The following is a 21994-nucleotide window of genomic DNA, read 5'->3' on the forward strand; positions in this document are numbered from 1 at the left end:
TCAGATAGGTGTCCTATTTGGTAAAGTGTCCAGTCAAGAGTTTTCTCTGATTTTTCCATTGTAACAGTTCTTTTTATAGTCCTGGTGTGAGTTCTTCGTTGGTAGGGATATGCATTGCAAATATCTTCTTCCATCTGTGGCTTGCCTTTCCATTCTCAAAGGTATGTTTTTCTGTGATTTTTGTTGTTGTTGTTGTTTTGTGATTTGTTTTCTAGTTTGTTTAACTCTATGACAATCAGGAAAAATGAGATTTGTTATATTTAGATTCTTTCAAGAAGGATTTATGTAACAATAAATTTGTGCTTTGGAAACATACATACTCTGAGAGACTGGGAAAATTTAAGCAGCATTGTTTGGTTATAATTAAAAAGAATGGTAATATTTTAAGGTTCCTTTTGCACTACAATTCCTTATTGGTAACTTATGTATCATTGCGTACAGTTCCATTGTATGAAATATTTATATTTCCTCCCTTCTGCATAGTACAGTTCTAAAAAGTTTTAAGCATGGTTACTATAATTGCCATTATTACAATAATGAATCATTAAGTAACCTTAACCAGACGGTGCTATTACACCGTTAAATTCTTGTGCCCAATACACACTGTACTTTACACTATGCAGAGCACTCAAGAGCTTCCTTCTAAGAACTTACATCAGATAGACATTCAAATGGCATCCAGACATACAAACATTCAAGTGGCATCCAGATATGCAGACTTCTATGTTCACATCGGAAACAATGAATGCACTAGGTCAAATCTCTGTTTGATTCCTCATCTGGCATATCCTAAAAATGAACTGCTGTTGATGTTGTCTTATTTTTCCCTCAATTCAGTAACTTGGACTAGTAACAATCAAAACAGAGTAATTGGATACAGCAGGGGTTTTTTCTTTAAGGCAGGGATAATTTTAAGAATGAACATAATAAAAATAAGAGACAATACTTTCTGAGTTTCTGCTGGGTCCCAGGTATTGCTTTAAATGTTGACAAGTATCAATTTATTTTACCCTCATAAATATCCTGTGCCTTAGTTATTATTACTACACTGTTTTGAAGAAGATAATGAATTATCTGCTCCAAACTGCACATTCACAAGAGGAAAAACCATTGCTTGTCAGGAAGCCCAGCTCCCTAATTTAGGATTTTGATAGCGTCTAAGAAGCCATTTTACCTTTGCATATATCTAGAATTATCACAGACCCTTAAGAATTTGATGTTATTCTTTTGAACTTTACACCTTTGAGAGCCTGACATAGAAGCAAGTTACTGATGTAAATTAGGAACTCAGCAGTATAGATGAATCAAATGAGTCTTGAAGAGGTTGCCATTTCACAGAAGTCAAATAACATGTTGGAATGAGCACAACATTTAAAAGTATACAGTCCACTGTTAGAGCTAATATTGTCTAACACGGTAGTCAATGGCTACATGGAATTACAAACCACTAAGAAACTGAATTTTAAATTTAATTTTAACTATTCAAGTTTAAAGTTAAAAACTGACACAATTCAGTTATGAGGAAATGTTAAATTATGTTTGGAAAAATTTGAGTAGATGGATATACTTTGTCAACTGAACACTTTATGAAATCTATATATAGATAGAGCAATTCCAAGGAAAATTTAGCATTGAAATTGAGATGTGCTATAACTGTTAAAAATATACTGGATTTTAAAGACTCAAGACAAAAAAATAAAAGAATTTAAATGATCTCATTAATGATTTATTATATTGATTGCATGTTGAAATTATAATCTGTTGGTATTTAATTAAAATGTACTAAATTTAATTTTATGTTTAATTTTTAATGTAATTCTTATGTTACATCTCATATGATTCACATGACATTTTCACTGAACAGAGAGGGGTCTGCCGCAGAACACACATGATGTCACATGTGAGGGGATTTGGCATAAAGCATTTCTAGAGTGTTTTAACGCTTCATGTTAAATGTTATTTAATGCCATTAACTAACATAATTTAATGGCATTTAATAACATAAGGTACAATTTTTTGATATTATTTATAACCTTGAAGGGAGAGGTGAAACAGACTGTGAAACTTCCATAGGTGAGTAAAATGTGGTTTAGTTTGACCCCTGACAACATTAGATTTAGATCACAAAGCTTCTAGGAAGCGTAACTCAGTATCTGGAGGTGGCTAACTAAAATTAATTGTAAGAAACCTCACTGAAAGCTGGAAGGCAATACATTAGGTATGTGAGGCAGTAACTACTAGATAAAACTAAGACATTCACATCAGCTTCCGCGGGACCGTTGTTAGGTACCCGAGGAGGGGTACCCTGTGGGCCAGCCGACGTGTCCAGAGTGCTGGGGCCTGCGGGGGCCGGTGAGCTCGGCCGGGGGTCTGATGGGGCCTCCCTGGGGAATCAGAACGCACCCAGGACGGCTCTGCAGCCCTTGCCCCTCACGGCTCTCACGGAGACAGACAGCACTCACCAGGGAAACAGCGGTCTTAATGATCTGCCAGAGGTAACATTCTTTTCCCTGGGATTCTCTAGAGGAAGACGATAAACCTGTGGACATATTTATGGTATTTCTTTCTAAAATACAGTTCACCAAGCTTCAGTAGAGATTCAGAGAATCCAAATATAAATTTTTAGGGGGATATGACTCAAAATCTCTACTTCTAACAACACATTCCAAGTTATAAGGGATGGTATGGAAACCATGGTTCATTCCTAAAATAGAGAGGGATATGGACGTTTACATTTAGTTGAAGCAGAAAGAATACATGTATATATTCAGTGTAAGACGGTTTTAAAGAACAAAATGAACTCGGTAAGTCTCTCTCTCTCTCTCTCTTTTTTCTCTCGGCTCAATCCCTAATTCCAAAACTAGCTGGCTCAGTGCCCAGAGGAAGTTACTCAGACTCCTGAAATCTTGACCTTCTTACCTGTAAAATTGAGAGAACACTAGCAACTCTATCACACATGACTGCCATGATTAAACGAAGGCCACTCAATGTTATCTATTATTAACCATCATAACTATTATAAAACAATATCTGTTTAGATCAAATTAAATGGTAGAGAACATAGATTCTATAAAATTTCAAAGAAATAAAGATTTCAATATCATTGGTAAGAGGATATGGGTCTGATTGAAAAAAAAGAAGTTGAGTTGGGGACTGGTTATTAAAGACCAAAGTTGAGGTGGGTGCAGATGTTCAGAAGGAGAAAATGACAGATATTTTCGTGGACACAGTCAATAAAATTTCCTTCTGGCCAAAGCCCAGAAATGAAATTACAGGATTCTTATAATAAAGCTGCCCTGTTGAGATGATAAATTTGGAAGGTGAATTGTAAATTACATATACAGTCTGCATTTTTTTAATAAAAAGGAAACACATGGGGGGGGGATTTAAAAATAGATTCCCTCAGCATTTCCAATTGGGTTACATCGAGCTGGTGGTTTGTTCTTCTAAACTGTAAGATGTTGACTGAATGTAGATGAAAATCAGTCCATACAAGCCCATCTTTCTGCTTTGAAATGTTTTACACATTTATCCAAACGCTGGCTTGCAAGTTAGGTACCACTCCTGTTTCCTAACCTCAGAGCATTTCCCTTGGTTTCTGTGTCCTGTAACGGAGCATTTACTGCAAGCTATTTCTTTAGTTGTGATTATCTGTCTTACTTTTTACACAGAGCTTTTATTGCAACTACTAAATAATTTAAACATCAAAAATTATGTAATAAGCTTCAAAGGTAAGAAAGAAAAGTAGGTTTACAGTTGTTTGTATGAAAAATGATACATTGATAAATAATAATACAAGAATAAGCTGTTTTGCATACTCACAACTGTAAACCTATTTTTGCCTCACCCTGTATTTATGTTGGGGAAATTAAAGGAGTTAGAGATAGAAAGACTTGATGAATTGACATAGAGTTGATTTTAGTTTATTATAATATTCCATCTTATTAAAGTATTTTTTATTAGCAAACTGTACTTTTTAAAACCTTTGAAAATAAAATTAACATACACAGATTCCTTAATATGTAAAAGAAAAAAATCTCTGTATTCTCATCTCCTTAATGAAAGTAATTTAGTATGTTTATATACAAAATAACCTCTCATTCACTTCAATATAGTTGTAATCACAATATACACTAAATATTTGTTTCTTTTTCCTTCTACTTTTATAATATAAAATATTTGCCATTATGAGACATGAGCCTCTTGGCCATTCCTTTGAATGGCTACACAGTATTCTCTCTCATGTTAATCACAGTTACATTAAGAAAACTCCAGCAGCGATAAAGAGAAAAAGTACATAGTAGACTCTTACGTACTGTCAACCTTAGGCATTTTCAGCATAACTTGGTTTGAAGTCCAGCTGTATCAAGGAACATGTATAAAGGACCCATGAACAAGGACAGTATGAGGGAGGACTGAATGTGGGGGGGTGGGCAGGGCAGGGGAGAGTAATGGGGGAAAAATGGAGACAAGTGTAACTGAACTATTAAAAGAAAAGGATTTAAGAACAAAATAAAGAGAAAAGGGAGAAGGAAGGTGAGAGAAAGCTCTAGCAACATTGATCCCCTGAACCAGTTCAACCACTGGACTTCTCCGTTCAGTAAGCCAATAAATGTCTTCTTGTTTTCAAGCCAAAAAAAAAAAAAAAAAAAAAAGAAAGAAAGAAAGAAAAAGAAATTCAACCATATCATTAATTGCTAGATTAATAGTCTCTTCAAATAATGAGTTAAAAGGTAATTAGCCTAAAATCTCTGCATATACAAATGGCCAATTGTGATTAAGTGGCTGAAATGAAATTGGTCTGCTTATAAAAAATAGATCAGAACAAGATGAATTTTGAGATGTAGGGATTTAACAATTTTAATGTTTCCTGTAGTTGCAGCTTTGATAAGCATCTCATTGGGTTTCGAGGTATGACATCACATTTCAGCCTTACCATGTGAATGCCATTGCTGTCTGAAGCTAATTTAGTCATAGCCTAGTCCCAACGGTTTGCCTTCCTGGAACACAAGAACATACTGCTGTTAGGTACCATGCAGCGCAATAGCACATGACAGAAAATTCTCTTAAATTAGAGAATTAGACTATTAAAAAAAAAAAAAAAGAAAAACAGGTAGAAAAAGGCCAAAACACTAAATCGAAGAATCGCGTATTGACAATGAACAGGTTTGTTGGAGGCTGTGTTTCAGCCCCACTCGCTGGAATCCCAGGCCGGGGCTCAGGGAGGGTCCACGAGCCTCCGCAGAGGCGGGTCCACTGCCCACAGCTGAGCGCAGCGTGAGCCTCACGTGCCACGTGGGGGCTGGCCTCCAGGACAGAGTGACCCCAGACCGATGCAAACTGTTAAATACAGCTCACAGACGTCCCTAAGTACCCTCCACTGAGAAATACTGTACAACCAGGACCAGCGGAGAGCAGAGTGAACGAAAAGACATGATTCTTAGAGAAGGTGATTTGGAGAATTTGACAAAAATGACTTGAAATGTTGTAATATAATCCACATATATTTATTTTCCTCACCAACAGGCCATGAACAGAAACAACCCTTGCCTAAGAATACATGCGCATGTGCATAAACGTGAGAAAATCAGGCCAGGCTCACAACCTGGCAGGGGTCCTGAGATGCATTAAACACTCATTTTCCTGTCGCTTTAATTAGATTTGAATGCAGCATTACAGGTGTGGACAAGTGTTTGTGCCCCCCTCCCAAATTTATATGTTGAAGCCCTAACTTCCCACATCTCAGAATGTGGCTGTATTTGGAAGAGTAAGGGGCTTTGAAGAGGCGATCGCGTTCAAAGGAAGCTGTTACGGTGAGCCCGCATCCAGGGTGAAGGGCGTCCTTATAGCAGGAGTTGTAGGCACACAGAGAGAACCAAGGACACGAGAGCAGCAAGAAAAGACCACGTGAGGACAGAGTGAGAAGGTGGTCACCTGCAAGCTAAGGAGAGAGGCCTCAGGAAAACCCACCTCCGCTAACACTCTGAGCCTCAACGCCCAGGTTCCAGAAAACAGTTCCTGTTATTTTCACCACGTAATCTGCTGCATTTTATCATGGCAACCCCAGTGAACCAACAGAACCAGTTAGGCTGGGTGGGGAGGCAATAAGGATGCAGTGCCCCTTCTGCGTATCTGCAAAGGCTCAGCAGCACCGCGCTCAGAAGGCAAGGCCCCAGAGGGCACATGGCCCACGGACTTCAACAACCTCTGAGCTCGCCAGTCCTGGAGAAAGAAATGCAAAAACGTGTTTTGTTGTATGAAGAAAGGGTTTTGCTTTGTTTTGGTGCTGAGAGTGAAGCGTCCTGGGCGTTCAGCGGGCAAGAGCCGCAGGCGGATGGAAATGGTTCTGGAGGGGAGCCAGAGGACTGGGTGCTATTTTCTAAGGTTAATTTTTAAGTTTTTATAAAATATTTATATAACAATATTTATAGTTTTACCTACTTCACTATTCCCGAGTATACAATTCACGAGTACGTGCACCATGTTGCATCTCTCCATCTAAAACTTTCTTATCCTCCTCAGCAAAAATTCTGCAGCCCGTACACAAAAACGCCCTCTTTCCCCCACCCCTCTGTCACTCTGAATTTGCCTACTCCAGGGATTTCATAGAGTGGGATCACGCAATGTCAGTCCAGGACTAATTTTTGAAGTCTTAATAACAAAGAATGCCACTCAGAGGAATATTGGGGAGGTGGGTCACGGCGAAGCAACGGGAGGAAACCTGAGGCAAAGGCCCAGGTGCTGAGCTCTCGCTCACCACCACAGCACCAAAGATTCTCCACCCCCTTTCGGTTCCCCTGGCTCCTTTCCTCCGCATCCTCACCAGCACTAGCTGTCTTGTGTCTTTTTAATAACAGCTGCTCTAATGAGGGCGAGGTGATCCCTCACTGATTTGCATTTGGTGATGTTATTTGCAATGATATGTCATTGATTCTCATTTCATTTTCTTAATGATGAAGAAAGGTTAGCACCTTTCCATGTACGTGCTGACCATCTGAATATCTTCTTTGGAAAAAAAAAATGTTTTTTCAGGTCATTTGCCCATTTTTTAATTGGACCATTTGTTTTCTTGCTATTGAGTTGTATGAGTTTGTTACATAATGTGGATAGGAGGCCTGCACCAGATGTGTGGTATGCCAATACTTTCTTTCATTGCATAGGTTATCTTTTCATTTTGTTTCTTTTTCTCTGCAGAAGCTTTTTAGTGTACTGTAACCCAACTTACTTTTGATTTTTTTTTTTTTTGCTTGTGTTTTAGGTGTTGTATATTTAAAAAAAAAAAATCATTGCTAAGACCCAAGTCAGGAAGGTTTTTCCTTATGTTTAAGTCTTTAATCTATTTTGAATTTTAATAAGTATTACCTGTTTTTCTTTGTCAAATAACCATATGTGACTTCCTACTTGTCATATTTTTAATCATGTATTTTAATTTTTCTTCATATTTATTTCATGTATTTATATCTTGTCTCTACAAGCATATAGTAAGAACTTTGAGATCGGAAGCCACATTTTACTATTTAACTTCCCATCATGTCTGGATCAATGTCTGGGCCACATTAAGAAATCAATAATTTTGTGTGTGTGTGTGTGTGTGTGTGTGTGTGCGTGCACATGTGTCTATTTGTTTTCTAGATACTAGGGGTGCAGAAGAGAAACTCTAGGCAAAAGAGAGAAGATGCAGTTTCTTTGCTTGGTAATGTGACCACAGGCCGACCAGGCCGCTTACATAATTCTCCCAGCCTTTTGTTACTGTGCCTGCTACATGAGTATCTGATAATCTGGAAGATCTCTGTCTAGCTTTACAGTACTAGATTCTAGCTTGTTGTAATTAATTTTAACTAAAACCATTTTCAGAAGGCATTTTTAAAAAATTGACAAATATATACTTTAAAAAATCATTTAGAGTTGCACTAAATAAATATGCATGCAAATTATGCTGTCTTCCCTAACAGTCTATTTGACGAATTAAAGGTCAGAACGACAGTATTATACTCGCAGCCATGTTCTGTGAAAATGAAATATACTGACGTCCTATATTCTCCCGGGACACATGATCTGCACCTATTTTCAGCCATGGCTCTTCACACTCATTGTTTAAAAATAGATCAGTTCTGAACTTGGGAGACAGGCTCGGAAGGGCATTAACCTCTTTCTCCACTGTTAACTTTGCCATTTTGCTCTAATCGAATCAGTATACATCTGATCGCGTTAAAAATAGACCTTCTTGCTTTGTACGTATTCCAACAGGTTCTCATAAGCAGAGCTGCATAGTTGACTGAATTTGGCTAATTAGTTTTCAGTTTTAACTCGACTGCCTGCTTTCACTAAAACATTCATCAGTCTCATGGTCCTAACGTTTCAATGCCAAGTTTTAATGCTAAGCGTTGTCTCCAGAAAGCTGCCTGTTAAAATGAAGGAAGAACTTACTAGCAGATTGTTTAAAGAAGTTCCAGAAGAAATGAGACTTGGCAAGGCTGGACTCGGTGCCCCTCCCAGGCGTGGCCTGATACCCTCTGAATGACCTAGCACAGACAGACGGACAACAGTGATAACAGCTTAAATTTCTGTCCCTCATTAAGCTGTGGGCGCCATGAGGGCTGGGCTGTAGACTGCTCTTCACTGAATCGTAGTAATACTAAGAATTCAATTTTACGGGTACTTACTTTGTGCCAAGCACTTTTCTAATTTCTCATTTTTATTTATCTATTTTTTAAAGATTTTACTTGTTTATTTTTAGAGAAAGGGGAAGGGATGGAGAAAAAGAGGGAGAGAAGAAACATCGATGCAAAAGAGGGGCATTTATCAGTTGCCTCTTGCACGCGCCCCGACCAGGGACCAAGCCTGCAACCCAGGCATGTGCCCTGACTGGGAATTGAACCCATGACCTCTCATTTTGCAGGACGACACGCAACCCGCTAAGCCCACCAGTCAGGGCACTTTTCTAATTTTTATATCTTTTCCTCATTTAATCTTTTTTTAAGTGAATTTTATTTTTTCCTTTTTTTTTTATTGTTCAAATATATTTGTCTCCATTCTCCCACCACCACTTGCCCCTGCCCCCCCCACCCTCAATCCTTCCCCTCTTTGGCTTTGTCCACGGGTTCTTTATGCTCATTTAATCTTTATAATAAATAACCTTATGAGGTAGTTATTATCATCATTTGCATTTGTGGGAGAAGAAAGTGAAGTATGCACAAGTTATGAAATAGCCCCAAGCTGTGCACAGAGTAAGCTGTGGAGCAGGATTTGAAGCAGGCGGTGGAGCCGGGCCCGCCCCTAGCCCCTCTGCAGGAGGCTCTCTCGCATCGTTCACTACAGAACTGAGAGTATACATGTAACTCTTACTGGCACTGAGAATATCATAAAACGGATTTAAACTTTTCAAAACATAAACCCTGAATACTTCTGCACAACCCGGGGAAGTCAGGGGTATATTATAAACAGGCAGAAGGGGTGGGAGGGCTCTCCAGGGGCAGCCAGGCCAGGCAACCGCCAGGATGCCAACCTGCCACCAGCCCACGTTTCGAGGTGTCACTGAAGTCCTGCGTTGCAGACTCGGGGTCCTGACGCAGCACAGCCACAGAGTGACTGGACAGTGACGGTCACAGATGTCAGGTAAGACATCACAAAGCATAGAGAAAATGCCACATTTCTGGTCCCATGTTAAGAATTTTTCTCTGGAAATTAAAGTTATCCCTTTACTTTCCGGCCCACATAATTTAGTGCACCGTGAAATGAAGATGCTTTTTAAAGATGACTTTCCAGTCACTTCCCAGAAGGCTGCCAATTCTAGCGAAGCCAGTGCGTGGGTCCCCTGGTCCAGCCCAAGGATGAAAAACACACCAGTGTACCCGCCCTCAGAACCCCGCCGAGGCGCTGCGCCGCTTGGGTTTGGACAGGGAAAGCAGCAGCCTTTGTCTTCTGAGCCACTGACAGGATTCTAATCAGACCTGGCAGAGCCATATAAAATTTTTTTTTCTGTCTCCATGGATTTTATTGGGTTATAAAGATTGGGCAGAATATTTATACCCCTTCTACAATGTTACTCTACTGAACTCGCTCTCACCCCCCCTCCCCCGCTGGCCAACTGTGCACTAAATCACTAACGCATCAACCTGGAGAATGTTCAAAAGAAAATACAAACAACCACACATAAAAGAGGACCTTCTGGCATATAGTATATACATCAAAACAAAATCACAGGGGAACAGAAAGATCCCCGCATCTTTTTGTTATATATTAAAAACAACATGTCCACAGTATAATCTAAAGTCATAGAAGAAAGGCCCAGGCCCCAGCACCTCACAGCTGTGGACACACCCCTCTTATCCGTGTCAGCCCACCATCTGGTTGGAAAAACGCTCCCTCCAAGCTCTAGCCGTCCACGATTCTTTCAGATGCCGCGTCAGGCGAGAGATCCTCATTTCATTTGCCTTTGTTTATTTATCCAGCAAGTAACTGTGAAATGCGTACTATCGAGGGGCTGGGTGGAAGTCAAGAAAACGTCCTTGCCTTCTTGGATCCAGAGTTCATATAACAGAACGAGCAATTAAGAAATAAATTTAAAGGGACCAAAAGACAACAGAGTGATACATGTCCACAGGGAAAAGGCTGGTGTGACGACAGCGAGCACCAGGAAATGAGTGCAGACGACCTTCTCAGGCCAGGCCTCCTTCAGGAGGGAAATAACATTTGTGTTGAGATGTGAACATGAAGAATAAGCCGGGTAGCTGTTAAGGGTCTTTCAAAAATTTGCCTCCCACATAAGAAAAAGGTAAAGCATCTTATTTCTTCCACAGAAATGGAAATAGGAGAATGCTGTCAATAAAGTGCTGCTTTGGACATATCTACTGACTTAATTTTCATACGCATGATATAAGATTTTTAGAAGAACATTCAAAGATCACATGCATTCATAATTTTTTTCTGTCATTTTTATATACTATTTTTTTCGTACTTTGAAGTCTTTGATCACATTGAAAAGAAACGCTTGTGAGTAAAATAAAATATAATGTGAACTTAATTGGTTATGAATATAGAATAACTTTCACATTCCTAAACATTGCATTTTACTCTTACTTTCTCTATTTTTAAGCAACAGGTTTGGTTTTCTTTTGTATAAGTTTTGGAGATTATGAAGGTTTGACCTACCTTTCCTTTTTATACATCCCTGAGTACAAAGATTTGCGTTAGCAAAAATCACTGTTCTTAAGCATGCATTAGAACCTCAAATTATGTGAAATACTTTGATAAAAATGAAACTTCCAGATAATTAACTTTAAGTTATATGATGGCTGTTGAGTAAAAATTGTGCATACATGATTAACAACGATATGTGGCGTGTGTATATGTATACAAAGCACATTGTATATTCTTACCTTCTGTCACAAAATATATATCAAAGAATCCAGCTTTCCCCTTATGAGTGTCCTAGCTTCACTAATTGACATTTATTGGATCAGTCACTCAATGTCTTCTATGGGTCAGGCACCCTCTAGACACTAAAGGCTCAAGAGTAACCAAGATACACTTATTTGCATAAGTTTATGCCTCACCTTCTAAGTGGAATGCAGCTTTTTGAAAGGTGGAATAATGTTGTTTATTATATTTTTAGCTCTACGGGGAGGGGCTGGCATGTGGAGAGATAGAGCAAAAGTTTAAAAAAGCAGCAAGAACTCAAGGGCATGGACAACCGTGCAGTGTTTGTGGGACAGGAAGAGGGTAGGTGGAGGTTGAAGAAAGCAGTATGGGGGGACAACTGTTAATGAAAAAATACAATAAAATAAAAAATAAATGAAAAATAATAATAAATACAATAGAATATTTTCATGATGTACCACTATGACTTGAACATAGCAGGTATGTAATAGAGCTATATTTCCCATTGTTCTTATGGAACTTTTCTTTAAAAAAATATGCCTGGCTTGTTTAGATTCAAGCTTTCTTTGAATAGTGACTTTTGTTATGTCTTTCCTTACTTTGCTATTCTACTCACGCTGCTTCTTTGCTAATAAAGTTCTGATTCAGTATAACAATAAATTTAGGTTTTGCATGATTCTAATGCTAGAAGAGCAAAAGCTGGAGCAAATAAACAAATGGAGAACTTAGTTTTCACCTTTCGGAGGTGGTAAGTGTTTAAGCATTTCATGCTTCCACTTATAGAATCTCTACTTTTATTAGGTAGCCTTGATTCTTACTCTGTTTGTCATTCTTAGTTCTATTAAAGATCATTCACTCAGCACATATTTAATGAGTTCTTACTATCCACTCATTACTAGAGATACAAAGAGAGTAAGGCACAGTCCCTACACTCAATAAGCTCACAACTTTTTTAAGAGACAAACTGACAAATGATAAATATAGTGACAGAGACAGAGTGGTCAGGGAAAATTTAGGAAGAAGGTTGAGCCTCGTAAGAGTGTTTAATGGAACTAGAAGGTAAGCTGAGTAGAAAGGATCAAACCCAGAGAGGGTGGCAGAAGGAAAGACAAAGAGGCAATCAGTAGCACCCCTGCCTTCAAAATTACCCACAGGCTCTGCTCATGAGGCACAAATGAAAAGAAACAAAGATGGAGTCAGGCCATGGAGTGTCTCCTGTGCCATGTCAAGAAGCCTGGGCTTTTTCTTGCAGGGGACAGAAGGTCATGATCAGGTTCTAAGAAGAAAGTAATGTTGCCCGACTTGTTTTTTTTGTATCAGTCAATATGGTAGCCATGAGAAGGGAGGCAGCTGAGCCATCTGGGGTCAAAGGCAGGGCGGGAAATTGCGAGTGCACTTTAGCGGCTGAGGTAAGAGATGCTGAGACCCTGAACGATGACATTTGAAAACATAAGGAGAACAACCCATCATAACTTATGACTGGATAGTTGCAGGACATGAGGAGACTGGAGTTAAGTCTGGATTGCTTTATGGGGGAAAATAAGAAGTGGACTATTCTCTACCAAAGATCAGAGAAAGTTAAAGTATGCTTTAAGAGAAGATAGTTAATAAAACACATAGGCTTAGGAAAATTTTCTTGTTATCCTGATTTTACATTCTATAGGGAATTTAACACAGAGGAATGCTTCCCATTGAGCCATGCAAATTCTTAGGGTTCATTTTTATGCTCACTTTTTTCTAGTGGCTTTTTGTATTCTCACCGCCACGTTTTATTCTGGAATCCTTACTTGTCCCTGCTTCTTTAAAATAAATCCTTAGTTTCACTCTCTCCTCTTATGTTTTGATCCGTCTGAATTCCTGGTCCGGTCTCTTGGGTCATCTTTGCCTCCACTGCATGGCCTGACCGCCCCTCTAATTCCCTGCAGGCCTTCGAGAACCCCACCTGGTTCCAGGGCCCTGAGATCATGCCCTTCAGTGAAGGGGACTTGGATTTAATATAAATTCGATAACCCAACAGAGATAAAGCAAAGCATATGGATAGATTTAAAAACAAACAAACATACTACTTTTTTAAAATACAAAAAAGGTGGATTTATATTCCCCAAAGCACAAAGATTTATATATTCCTAGACGATGGAGGACATTGTAGAGAAAATGGGCTAATCATTAGCATAGCAGTTATTTAGTTCCTTTTATTGTCAAAACTCTTACCTGATATCTTAAGACTTTTCAAAAAAAAAAGCACAAAAAATATATATAACTTTTAGTGGATGAAGAATATTAAGAATGGTTAAAATTGGGAGGGCTATTAGTTGGAATGAAAATATTTATTAAGTGTTTAATACATAGAACATGTACAAGAAATTTCAAGAAAAGTATAAAACAAATGCCCTTTGCTTTTAAGGAATTTCAAGACAAAAGTGGAGAAAACAACTATAAAAAAATAGCGATAACAGAGAGAATGGATAAGGAGCACCCCAGATTTATAGGCTCAACGCGTGGTTGGAGGCACCGAGAAGAGTGAGCAGATCCAGTCAGTCTAAAGAACAAACGGACAGTGACCAGAGGGGACAGGGATAATGGGGGAAAGAAGCGGAAGGAGCAAGTCAAGGAGCAGGAAGGGAGGACTCATGGGCACGGACAGCGGGGGAGAAAATGACGGTGGGAATGGGGGGGCGCGGAGTAGGGGTGAGCAACAGGGAAAAGGTGGGACAACTGTAAGTGAACAAAAATTTAAAAAAAGAAAAAAGAAAAATCAAGAAGGTATAAATAAAGAAGTATTACTCAACAGGATCTTGCTAACACACGAGACATTTCTGGAGAACATCTGATGCAGGGTGAGAAATTATCACTGAGTTTTGCAGAAACAGCAAGTTGCACATTTGGCCTGAGCCTGCGTGGGAACATGCAGGACATCCGGCAAAGGGAAAGCTGGAGACTCAGCTGGGGTCAGGGCACAGAAGGGCTGTGCTATGAGCCGGAGGTGGCTTTATTTGACTAAATTTGTAATGGAAAGACTGAAAGGTTCAGAGCAGAAAATGATGAGTTTGTATCCAAAAAAAAAAGTTAATGTGGCATCAATGAAGAACAGTAGGGAAAACAAACCAAAGGCTGCAAGATGCTAGCTTTAGAGCAGCTGGTCCCCGTGACTGGCTGAGGTTAGGGGGACCGGGCTGGGAGAGGAGACAGGGCACAGGCGTAGACATATCACCACAAAGAATTGATAGCACTTAGTGAATGAGTAAACGTGCAGAGCAGAGAGCACTTCAAAAAAGGCCCGGCCTTTGATATTCCAAACGCCTTGAGAGAGTGACTCAAACGTTTACAGACAGACTTCAAAAGACACAACGGTTCAGTGTTGAATGATGAGGTTATTTTATTAAGTGACTGACTGCATGTACAGGGCCAGGTGATGTCATGAGGCTTTTAAGGAAATGGAGCTTATGGCAAGAACTTGGAGTACAAACGTACAGAACTGAAGTGTGCAAATAAATAAAAGAGAGTAAGTGTAGGAAGGCAGGAAGTAAAATCAATGGCTCAGTAATGATTCAGTGTTCAAGTCAAGCCCCCAGATTGAGAATGTGTCTCGTTAACAGTTTAAATGTTACCAACAAGGGTTCAAGGGCAAAGGTTTTGCTGATAAACAGCTCATTGATAACTTTCAAGGAAACGATTTTGGTAAAGAAGTAGGGACCACAACACAATGCAATGATTTTATCAGGGATCTTTTGAGAATGTTAGTAGTGAAAGAAAGGAAAAAGAGCAAAGCTGTGTAAGAAATAAGAATAAGGAGAATGTCCTTTCCGTCTAGGGGTGGCCTGAACATCAGTGGCAGGGAGGATATTTGTAGGGGAAAATGGGAGGAACGTGCACATCAAAGAAGTGTTGTAATGAGGTTAAAAGAAATGAATTACTTGCAACAGATGAGGTGCGTCTGTGAGCAGAGGCCAGGGAATGGACAGGGACCACGAACCCGGAAGGGGAGTGGAAATCGAGAAGATGAAGAAACAGTTATGTAAGAACGAGATAAGACAGTGGAGGGTTGGGAAGATAGGGACAATCAGAACACAAAAAGGAATATGAATAGCTAGGGATGCAGAAATAAACAATTCTGAGAATCACGATGAAAACATTTCCCAATGTTTTTAAACAAAAACACAGATACAGGAAAACATAAAAAAAGAAGGGCAAAGAAAGTCTTATTACTTAATTCTGATTTTTTTTTTTAAATAATATTATACCATGGGCTTGAGGATTTCCCATGAGAAAAGAGACAATATTATGTACCAAAGAGGCTCAGGACATTACAGCTTACCTCTCTCAGAGGGTCATTGAGTTCATTGAGAATATTTTCCTCATCAAAGATTTTGCCTTGGTATCTGTGTTCATAGTAATCGTGAATCTTCTGACGCATGTCAGCTGGCAATTTATGGAATGACATATATTGTTCCACTTGCTTGTACTGTAAGGAAAGGAAAAAAGACAATTAGAGACCATTCTTAAGCTGAATGAGAAATCATCAGGTTACTTTGTGCTGTATTCAATAACGCTTAAACAAAAATGAGTGGTTCTTCAAGGAGAAGGAGGTAAGGCACTAGATTGTAATGTCCCTAATCTGGGTCACACACTGTAGAAGGTATTTATTTAGGTAAATGTTTCCTGTAATGAACTGAGATATTATGGAGAGGAAGCATGAAAGGACTTCAGAGTTAACTTAAGGGTAAAGCCCCAGAAAAGCCAGTGATGGGCCAAAAAAAAAAAAAAATAGCTTTTTTTAAAAATTTCATTTTTAGCTGAATTCCAAAAACGTATGAAGTTGCTCTTTGGGTCTTCATCTGGAGAAAGACTCATGTCACTTTGGATTACACAAAATATTTTATCTTAGACCCTGATAAAAGATTGGGCGTAATCAACTTGCGAACATAGAGGCAGAGCACCTGCCAGCTGTTTGCTAGTCCTGGACGCTCAGGAAGCACAGATGCCCTGTAAGGCAGGGGAGATGTCACACTTCAGTGTAGGACGTAGGAGGGGACGAGGGTGACACCGGGTCCACATACTTTCATATCACAAAGTTAATTGAGACATTTAAGTTCCTTCAACTTGATTGTTTATAAAATTAGATGTGGGGCTGCGTCCTGGGAATGCAGGTCTTCAGGCTTAACCCCAGAGACCAAGCCCCTGGGTGTGTGTGCGCCGCCGTGCACTTTCTGACACTCACCGACTCAGAGACACTATTGTTTTTAAAAAATAGCAGGATGACAGCTAGTGAGGGGGGAAGGTAGAGGGTGGAGGGATTGAGCAAAAAAGTAAAAGGACTCACGGACATGGACAGCAGTGTGGTGATTGCTGGGGGGAGGGGGTATAAGGGCACTAAAAGGTAATGTGAACAAATACAATAAAGACTTAAAAAAAAATAACCTCCCTTCTACTCAGGCAGGAACACAGCAGCAGGGATGTTACCTGGGAGCTCATTAGGAGGAATTTCAGGCTTCATCCAGACCTATAAGATCAGAACCTACATTTTTTTTAATGATTTTATTTATTTATTTTTAGAGAGAGGGGAAGGAAGGAAGAAAGAGAGGGCAAGAAGCATTAATGTGTGATTGCCTCTTGTGTGCCCCCTGCAACCCAGGCCTGTACCCTGACTGGGAACCGAACTGGAGGCTCTTTGGTTCATAGGTCGGCATTCAATCCACGGAGCCAGGGCAGAATCTATATCTTAAAAGGACCTCCAAGTGACTCATCACATGTGAGTCTGAGAAACGTTCCTTAATGTTTCAAAAACAGTTGATCATGAGGCTACCCTTTGAAAAAATTAGTTAAAGCCCTCAAAGTTAGTTTTGTTGTGCAGATAATAAAACTGAGCCCAAATAAAACAGTAGATCATAAAACCAGATAAAGATACTGGAATAAGATTGTTCCCTTAAACAAAATACATTTCATGTATCATCTAGGGAAATTTTTTCTCAAATCTTCCTAATAACAGAGTTCTGACTGCAATATCTAGGTCTTCTGACTCCTTCTTCATATTTATTGTAATTATAATTGATAAAGACATATCTAATGAGAAACATCAACCTATTGAATAGTATTCTTTCAATTTTCCCTACATACTTTCCCTACATGTAACATTCATATCGTTTGGGTGTTCCCTTTGAGAGATTAGCATCATCTAGTGAAATACAACTTCGTCATGAGATTTCCTTTACTTGATCACCAAATTATCCCCTTAAAGTATTTAAAGCCTGCAGGTCTCTCTCTCTCTCTCTCTCTCTATCTGTATCTACAGTTGAAGCGACTAGATCACAATTTCAGCATTTTGAATTCAGGCGCCAACGCTGTCACTGTCATTGTGCATAAGTGGCTTCCAGTATGTACTATGCACTTGAGAAGTATTGGGTTGATACTTTCCAAAGAGCTCCGAATCAATAAGCCACCTAACCTCAACCGCTTGCTAGCTCACTTCCGGACACCCTGATTCAGTCTGCTCGGCCCCTCAGGCAGCCAGTCCTCAGGAGAGAAGCTTCCATGGCCTTCTCTACAGGCCGCTCTGTAGGATAAAGTTGATTTGCAGCTGCTCTGGGATAGCTCTATCTTTATTTCTATAGACACATCTGTATCTAACTTTTACTCTTAGCCAAAAAGAGGGCAGTGAAATGTTTGATGCACTGTTTAGGACCTTAAGAACTCCACTGGGGACCCCCAAGTGCAACTTCTGCACTAAGGACTGACAACTAGCCTCCGTGGTTGGACTAGCCTGGCGGAATTGGGTAAAGAGCTACGGTGAGTGCTGTGGATGAGCTTTCCCCAGACCGCAGCTCCCTGCATAGACTTTGGTGGGTGAAGCAAGGGACACAGCAAACCCCAGGTGCTCCCCAACAGAGCCCCCAAAAGGCTCATGCTGGGGAAAGGCCCACAGCTTCTCATACTCGTGTGTGTCTCTTTCTCTGCTCCACACACGGTTCCTTTGACTTCAAACAAAAGCCTCCAATGGGACTACAGTCTGGCGTCTGGTGAGTCCTGTCAAATACTCAGACTTGGGACAATAATAAAACTGCATCAGACAACAATACCACTCCAGTTTGGACGCTGACTGCAATGACGAGATGTCCTCTCAGTTCTAGCCAAATAAAGGATGCATTTCTTTTGTGCCAGGAGGCGGCAGGTTGTCTCTGCTTACTTTTCTCACCAAGCTTTTTGCCCAAACACTGCTCAGAGCGGTGAGAAAGTTCAACCTAAACCAGAATATGGAGCTCCAGATTTCTCCAGATTCCTTGTATGCATCTTAGCGGTATGGGAGGCTGCAAAATTTAGCCATATGTTGTTCATCTGGGAGGAATCTGTGCCTACGTGCAAAGCCCTACTCATCTAAAATAATCCGCTCTACATCTGTCTCTGGGATTGGAAAACAAGTCCTTAATTACCTAAACACAGATATTACATACACAACTTTTATTTTTAAGGATTAAAAATGTTTAAAAAATTGAGATTGGTTGAATCTAGTCCTTTTTCTTTACAACATTCATTTCATCCTTTTAGACTTCCGTTTACTAATCTACCACAGAAGGGTGTTAGGCCAAATGATCCCCTTTATTCCTTCAGAACAAATTTCTATGAATATTTCTTATCATTTACTTACACTGAATCAAGTTTGAGTTTTGAGCCTATACTCCATATTTTAATCATTCATTGACTTACAGCGATCATTGATCTAGCAAATACTAATTGACTGCTGTGTGCTAATGGTTCTCAGGGTATGGTTGCCAGACACCAGCATCACCAGGGAATTTGGTAGAAAAGCACCTTAGTCTTCCCCCCAGACCTGCTGAATTACAAACTCCAAATCACAAAGGCTAAGCAGGCTGTGTTTTAACAGGCCCTCGAGGCACTGAAATATCAGAACCACTTCTAGATGCTAAGTACTGTGTTATCTTAGGACATAAATAAGCACTTGGAATGAGAGTCAGGGAAAGAAAAGAAATTCAGTTTTGACAAGTTAAGGTGAAGATTTCTACGCACTTCCTACTGCTTATCTGTAGGTCAGGCCCTCCAGAGAGAAAATGCATACGTAGTCAAGGACTCAGGGTTGCTAAGGGAGGTGTGGCAAACAAGGAGCGAAAAGACGAAAAGTAGAACCTGTATTTTAAAGGCAGGTGAGTCGTGGAAGGTGATCAAGTTAAGGGAACTGATATTTGGCAGCAAGCAGAACCAGAAAAAAAAAAAAAAAGATTAACATTATCCAAAGGACAAAGTTTCTAGGAAAAGGGGTCCTGGCGCTTGGCCGGTGAATGTGGAAATGAGGCAGTAATCTTCTGTAGAATGCAAACAATAGTCTTCTGGTCCTAGGGCATCACTCTGTATGCTGAAGATGACCGGAAGGTGGGAATCAGGAGTTATACTTTTCATCTTATTACAAGAGCAAATTATATGAAAGCAAAAATTAGCAAGCAAAATAAAATGAGCCACTTAAAATATTCTGTGCTATCTAAACATTCTCGTTCCCCTCCAAACAATTTCTTTCACCCACAGATCATGACCTTACCTAACAGTTCTCAAGAAATAGAAGCTTTCACAGAAGAACATCTATTAACGCATTTAGAGAGATATTTATTTTTTCTTTTTTTTTTTTGCTATTGTAACAACTGAAAAAGTGTTTTTTTCTCTCTTTTGAAGTTAATGTTTTGATCCTCTTTGCGTATCTTCTCATCATCTCTCCTCAAGAACATTATCCCTATATGCTAAAGCATCTCTCTTATAACTTCAGCTTTCTCTCTACATATTGGTTCTAGCCAAATAGCTTTTAAACACACTCACTGTTCATTTAAAATAATTAATAATAACAATAAAAATATCTAACTCTTGGATATTACAAACTATTTTCTAGGCACTCAACTAAACGGTTTACTGATATTTGCTTTGCCACCATTATTTTCACCTTACAGGTGATGAAATTGAGGCACAGAGAATTTAAATAACTTGTATAAAGTCGCACAGCTAAATAGGGTTGAAGCCAGCATTTGAACCGAGGCCACCTGGATCTAGTTTGTGTTCTTATTCACTGCCTGATATTTCTGTCTTCAACAACAACAAAAAAAGACTCTCAATTGGCCACAATCATCCCTCCATCTCCTGCCCAACTTTTTTCCTTCCCTTTCCCAACCAGTCTCTTGAAAGAAGGGTCTATGCTCATCATCTCAACGTCCATCGCTCATTAAAACTTTAAAAACTGGACTACAGCTTCCGTTTCTCCTGCTCCACTAATAATACTCCTACATTTAAATGATCTGCCAATAATCACCATGATAATTAGATACTTTGCAAAGATACTCTTATTTGGTATCTGAACAACATTAAACACTAGTAGTTGACCCTGCTGATGCCCCGCGCAACCCCTCTGTCCTCGCAGCTGCCCCCTCTGACCTCGACTGCACCTCTGTTGGATGGGCCATCTCAGGGTCTCTGCCTGAGAGCTGAGAAGCTCAGAAAACCTGCTCAGCTCAAGGTAGAGTCACATGGATGTTTGGGGATGGGGTTAGCATAGGTAATACTACTCATGGAACATTCAACCAATGAGGAACTTGAGTCTACAGATTTATGCCACAGCTTCCCCTCCTACACAGACACAATTCTAGGGTGCATTCTACATCTTTACCCAAGGGTGTCAGTGGGGCCAAGTCCAAGTCCACTTGTCCATACTGGAAAACAACTCAAATACACTTCATTGTGTCTCCTTACCCGAGTCTTACTCTTTCTGTACCCCATTCAGCTTTATGGAATTATCATTCCATATTCATTATCATTCATCTCTTCCTCCACAAGGCATCTCAGCCCCTGGATTCTCCATCAATACGCTCTTCTTGTTTCCTCTTTCTTCTCTGGGTGCTTTTTTGCAGTCTTATTTTTTGAGGTCTCTTTATATTCTGGTGGTTCCAGGGACTGTACCCAAAGACTTTCTTAAAATTTTCACCTCATATATTTTCTTTGAGTACTCCTTCCCTCACCTGCCTTTAGTTACTATCAATATACCACCAATTTCCAATCAGTAATGTCAGCAGAGAACTGACTTCTGATCTCCAGATTCATATGTCTATCTTCCCCTTAAGCATCTCCCTTTAAAACACGTCTCAAAGCACACCAAACACAACATGCCCAAAACTGAAATTATCTCCCTTCTCCCCCAGAACTTCTCTATCCAACCAAGAAGGAAGCTATAGATCTGGTTTATAGGATAATCATCTCTCTGTTTCCAAGACATTTTACCTTATTTTCCATAAATAAATGATATTGCCACTTGGAAGTCCATTTCTTAATTGAATTTATGAGGGTATTGGGATGATGTTGGTTAATAAAATTATACAGATTTTAGGTTTACAGTTCTACAACACATCGAATGTATATTAGACTGCACATCCCCTCCACCAAGTCAAGTTGCTTTCCATCACCATTTAATGATACTTTCTCTGAGTATTTTTCCCTAGTACCTGGCTTGGCTCAAACTGTAATGTACATTCAAATAACACAAGGATCTTACTAACATGAAAATTCACCTTCACAGTCTGGGTGGCACTGGAATTTGAGATTTGGCATTTCTAACAATGTCCTTGATGATGTTTAT

General features: G+C 39.6%; 1 protein-coding gene across 1 annotated transcript in view; it reads right to left on the reverse strand.

Annotated features, from left to right (window-relative positions):
• HCN1 (hyperpolarization activated cyclic nucleotide gated potassium channel 1) overlaps nucleotides 1-21994 on the reverse strand; it is a 311369-nt gene that overhangs the window by 41368 nt on the left and 248007 nt on the right. The window contains exon 5 of the mRNA XM_054575326.1: nucleotides 15695-15841. Within this exon, the coding sequence (XP_054431301.1) occupies nucleotides 15695-15841 (147 nt within the window). The remainder of the gene's footprint in view (nucleotides 1-15694; nucleotides 15842-21994) is intronic.

This window comes from Pteronotus mesoamericanus, unplaced genomic scaffold (assembly GCF_021234165.1).
Source record: "Pteronotus mesoamericanus isolate MK-2021 breed Mesoamerican mustached bat unplaced genomic scaffold, CSHL_Meso_final contig_29, whole genome shotgun sequence".
Taxonomy (NCBI): Eukaryota; Metazoa; Chordata; class Mammalia; order Chiroptera; family Mormoopidae; genus Pteronotus; species Pteronotus mesoamericanus.